Source organism: Gavialis gangeticus, unplaced genomic scaffold (assembly GCF_001723915.1).
Source record: "Gavialis gangeticus isolate Ggan-Ray unplaced genomic scaffold, GavGan_comp1, whole genome shotgun sequence".
Classification (NCBI taxonomy): domain Eukaryota; kingdom Metazoa; phylum Chordata; order Crocodylia; family Gavialidae; genus Gavialis; species Gavialis gangeticus.
In genome coordinates, this window is record NW_017728992.1 from 193,560,553 (window position 1) to 193,565,853 (window position 5,301).

A 5,301-nucleotide genomic window follows, 5' to 3' on the forward strand; every position below is an offset into this window, starting at 1 on the left:
AGGGGATTTAAGAAAAGAAGAAACAGAAACAGGAAAAGATAGCATCTCTTGGTTTTAAGGATGGATCTGAAGGAAGGAAGGGGCTGAACTTGTTGGATGTTGTTGGATCAGGGAAAGTGCTCCAAACAGAGTAGGGAACTTGCTAGAAGATGCAAAAAAAAAAGACTGAAAGAGAAAGTGGGCAAGATGTTTACAGTGGAGCCTAAACTTTGGTTAATTCTTTTCCCCTATAAAAAGTTTAATTTAGGGTTTCTGACTTTAAAAAAAATATATCTTGTTGCACAAATATAAAAGGCACATGTAAACCATTGAAAGAAAAATAGTCCATTTCTCTCTCTCTCTCTCTCATGGTTTAAATAAAAACCAGCATTCAGAAATGACAACAGCAAAGTCATGTTTAAAACAAACAAGCCAAGAACAAACAAATGGCTAAAAAAAAAGGCCATTTTTTTGCTGGAGTTTTCAGTTGGAACTGTGTCCCTTCTCTCATTATGGCTGTATAAGACACTACATTAAAAAAAACAAAAGATCAGAGATGAAGGATTTTCTCCAGATTTCTAGATGCTCTGAATGCAAACTGATGCAAGGTCAGAGGCTGCTGTTACATCAGGCAAGTTGGGCGCATCCCGCCTGTCCATAATACAACATGGGCCGAGAAATAACACAGGGAATATAAGAGCTGGTTTGAAGAAAGGACAGACAGTGAAATATGTGAACTTGTTCCTCTGAGGTAATCCTTACTGAGCTGTTTGCAGCCACCCAGGAGTTGTTCTCACCTCTCTTCTGGACCTCCCTGGCTTACTCAAGGAAAGCACGGGCATGCATCCAGCAACTCCTAGAAAGCAACCATCTGGTTTCCCTTAGCTGCAAGAGGCAGCCCTCTCCCCAATATTTCAGCATTTAATCCTCCCCTTCATTCCCTCTCTCAAAGCAGTGGCTCAGCAGATCATGTAGGGCCCACAATTGAGTCCTAAGTCCCCAAGATCTGTATTCTCAAATGAGGCAATCAAGTTCAGTCTGGAAGCAGTAGTGTTCTGCTCGGTGGCCAGCGCAGTAGCGAGATGCTCCTAATCAACTGCAGGTGCAGATATTCAAAGCTGCCCAGCTCCTGGATCATCCTCACCTTGCCCCTTTCTGTGCTTCGGTACGTGCCCTGTGTACTGGAAACTGCAGTCACAAATCCCTTTCTCTGGGAAGGGTCATCTGCCCTTGAAAAGACGTATTTTGTTAACAGCAGCAAGAGTCGAAGTTATATTGGATTCGAAATCCCCATCGTGGACTCCGGTTTGTCGGAAAGCCCCTGCTGAAGGGTTGTTTTCCCAGTAGTGATGCCAATGCCCTTTGCTGTTTGCACCGAAACCGTACAAATTCACCTAGCAAGGGAGAGAATCAAAAAGTGACAGCGTCAGAGTTTGCCCTCAGTGCGGTGAGGTCTTAACTCCGTTTCTGAAGAAACGTCCATGGTTTCTGTACAGTGGTAGCACCATGGAGTCTCGACCCAGGTCAGCTGAGCACACAGAGCAGAAAACTGTGTCTTTCTCCAAAGGGACTGCAACAGAAGTAAACCATGCTGAGACTTTTTCTATACCTGGATCTTCAGAGAAACCTCTCGCTACCCGTCTAGGATTCCCCACTCTCCTAGTGACGAAGTAAAGCAAGTGGTCATGACTTTCTGACACCAATTCTGACCAGATCATAACCCCTCTCTTTGGGAACCCCTCTCTGTTGAATGCAGACCTCAGAAATACGAGAGACCCTTGCTTTCTCTCTTTGCTGTGTATGTATAGTTTTCAAGATGATACTTCTTGTCTAGTCGTAGCTAGGTGTCCATGGCTGGAGGAGCATTGATGCCCGGTGACAAGATGGGTACTCTGTTGGCACTGTGTGTCAAATCACAGCTCCTGCTCTGCTCTTGGTCAGGTACTGGTGTTAGTGGGAGGCCTGAATGGATGGGACTGTACGTACATTTTCTTTCAAACAGTGACTCTCGACCGCATTTGTTTTGTAGCACAACAGGAATATCTAGTGGCAGCATAGTCTATCAATTTGGATTTCTCCATAAATATATCTTAAGGGGCAGGGTGAAATTAGGATCTGGTTTTTCATACGAGCGATTTTTGTGTAGGTAGGGCACAAAGTGGAAATGCAAAGTTTCTTTAAAACCATCTTGGTGCTCCCCCTGATCTTGGAGACAGTCAGGAACGGGTTCATCACCATGTGTCAACTGCAGCAGCCTCAGGGTTGTCCCTAACTTACACCATCTGCTAACAGTCCCCCTTGGGGTACCCCCTCGCTGTGGATTTCTGGAGCACAGTGTCCTCTAGACATACCTCCTTCTATCTGGTCGTGGGTGGGAAGAGGTGGCATACAACCAGCTATGAAAACTGGAAAAGACTGGAGGCTTGAAAATTGAATCTTAAATCTGTACCAGGCAGGGATTATCCTACAAGATGAGAATCTTATGAAAGAGCTGGCAGAAGGTGATAGATGGTTAACGAAGTCCTGACTGTTACTAGTTCATTGTATTTGGAAGTGGCCCAGTCTAAAAATAGCCTATGGGTTTTGCTGGTCTTCTTAAAGATAGGGACCTATTGGCATTCAATTTTAGGGGGACGTGTGGAAAGTTTTGTAAGGAAATTACAAAGATACAATATAAAGGACTTGTGACTGGGCAAAAAGCACACAAACACCAGGCAGGGCAGAGTTTACTGACGTGTGGGCTCATTAGAACAGACTTAGAAAGAGGTGGAGAAAGTCTCAACAGGACCATGAATTGTTAGGTTCAGCACCTCGACTAGCCTAAATTAACAGAGCTTTGTTGGCTTCATTTTATGTCAGGGATGTGGCCAGTGCCCAGGTTTACCCAAAGATAGTGGAATGACCAAAAGAGATGGGTCAAGCAATGCAGAAACCTCATGCTGGCTTCTCAGTGAGACATGATTTACAGAGCCAGATCCTATTCCATTGATCAGATGCCCTTATTAAATGCAATCATATTTTACTGTTCAAATCCCTGAAAACCCTGAATTTGTTTTTTGGTAAGATGTGATTATCTTAGCCTTACAACCAAGTCATAAAAAAGCAGTGAGGAGGAGGAAGACCTTCCCACCTTCTGAATGAACTGTTTTGCAGGGACTCAAGCAGAATGGATGCTATCATGCTCAGGTGTCTAAGCGGTGGAAGAGGATCTAGGCCACAGCACTAGAGTCTATCAGGTTATCGATGTACGTTAAAGTCTGAAAGGAAACAGCCTTTACCTCATCGCATACGTGGAGAGCAAATATGACTGACAGGATGCCTGTGGAGGGGTATCTTCCATGGCGCTGCAGCCAGTGGTCAAACACATACTTGAGGAAATCTGGGTGATAGACCAGGATCTAGGGAGAGTTGGAGAGAGATGTTGGTTAGCAAAATCGTTTAGGAAAATAACAGCAGCCATCTCCCAAAGGGGCTAGGAGGTAGGGGGGAGGGAAACAAAGCGAAGGGACATAAAAAAGTGTCACAGTTAAATCCATGGTCTAGCCCCTCCTGATCCTGTAGGTTTTTCAGGCTCTTGGGATGCGTTTCTCCACTCACTCACATGAATGCCAATTGAAATATTGGAGTCCAGGCAGAAAGAGAACCAGGAACTCAGGTTTTCCTGGTCCTGTGCAAAGGCTGCAGCTACAGATTTCACCCTGGGCTGCAGCAGTAGTAAGTATTGAGCACTGGTGTGGGGAAGGCAAGCTTCTGCACCAGATTTGGCAGGGAAGGAGTGTGTTTTTGTAGCCGGCATGCCCATGTCTTATTGCTACCATCCATAGAAAGATGGAGCCCATTGCCACTCTCCCTACCAGGCGAGCCCAGTCCAATGGACTATGTGGCCAGGCGTGAACTGTCATAAGTCAGTTCAAGTCAGTTGTGTCCATGACCATTTACTTCACCTGGGAATCTGGCCCTGGATTTCTATTCCTGCCCAAGCCTCGGTCCTGCGGTGTGGATGCCAGCAAGTCCCTTACCTCTTCTATGACTTCTTGTCACACACAGATCACACTTGCCTGTCTCCCAGGGGAATTATGGGTCCGATGAATCCAGGCATCGCTCTCAAGAGGAGAGTGGAGTTGCAACAATTTGGGAATTTGTGCTGAATAAAAGTTCAAGGGTTTAAATATACAAAAGTGGAGGCACCACTTTCATCTAACCCACAAAGGCTACCACCTAAGTCCTACCTCAAGGGGTGCCACCTAGGAAGTGGAATATCTAGTCTAACTTCTTCCTCTGACTGTGGAGCTGTGAACTTATGTCTTCCCTGGGGTGGAGACTGGCACCCAGTAGGCACCGGGCTACTTGAGACGCTCACTTAATGGCTAAGCAGTTTCCACAAAGTAGAGCAGCTCTCATAGGCGATGTGGAGAGCACATGCACCAGAAGACCCCACCAAATTGGCATTAGGACAGCCCCCAAGAGGTGGGGGCACCTCAGGTCTGATCCCTCCTCTGAACCAGGTGAAGAGAAGATTTTCCATTCCAGACCCGCTCTACACTCCCATGCTGCCTGTAGAGAGAGACTGGGTATCCAGGCAAGCTGATTAGCTGCAGGGCTCTCATTATGGAGGCAGGGGTTAATTACTGATATCTGCATGCAATCTCTTCTCATGGGGGGGTTCTGCATCACACCCCACATATACTGTCCTATTGCCCAGATGTTCAGACTACAGGGATGCTCTGAGCTGTGGTTATCTGCCAGGACACTGCACACAGCCCCTGGTCATCCTGAATCTGCCTTAACATCTGCTGTGATTTCTTCTCTAAGACCATCTCTGTTTGCCCTTTCTTGGATGGGGTGGCTATGGGAGGTGAAGCTGAAAACAGCTGAAAATGTCTCACTTCCTTCCTGACTTCCTCAGCACGGTTTTGGGGTAGGGAACTCTGAGCAGGGCGGTTAGGGTTAGCCATTAGAGAACTTGGCACATCAATTTTATGTACCTGGGAATGGCTTGTATTTTTTCATCTATGGCTTAGGCTTGTGTCATATAACGATGATGCTTTAACATAGGGATGTCAAACTCATCCGGTGCCAGAGGCCAGTCCATGGGCTGGATCAGGCCCATGGACCCCCATGCATGCCAGATCTAGAGCACATGTCGCTTTTTCTGGCCAGTCCAGGATTACACCACATGTAGCATCTGCGTGGGCCAGTCCAGGACATGTGCTGATCATGGCACCTACCCTGGACTGGTTGGGGTGGGCACCTCATGCAGCACGGGTCCTGGACTGGCCAGAGTGGGGTACTGCATGAGGCTCAGTCCTGGACCAGCTGGGG

The 5,301-nt window shown here is 46.8% G+C and overlaps 1 protein-coding gene across 2 annotated transcripts in view; it reads right to left on the reverse strand.

Moving 5' to 3' along the window:
• Positions 1-373: 373 nt before the first annotated feature.
• ST3GAL1 (ST3 beta-galactoside alpha-2,3-sialyltransferase 1) overlaps positions 374-5,301 on the reverse strand; it is a 122,051-nt gene continuing 117,123 nt past the window's right edge. For both annotated transcript variants that reach the window (XM_019528193.1, XM_019528194.1), the window contains exons 6-7: positions 3,258-3,377; positions 374-1,373 (exon numbers count right to left, since the gene is read on the reverse strand). In XM_019528193.1, coding sequence (XP_019383738.1) covers positions 1,200-1,373; positions 3,258-3,377 — 294 coding nt within the window. In that variant the 3' untranslated portion in view covers positions 374-1,199. The remainder of the gene's footprint in view (positions 1,374-3,257; positions 3,378-5,301) is intronic.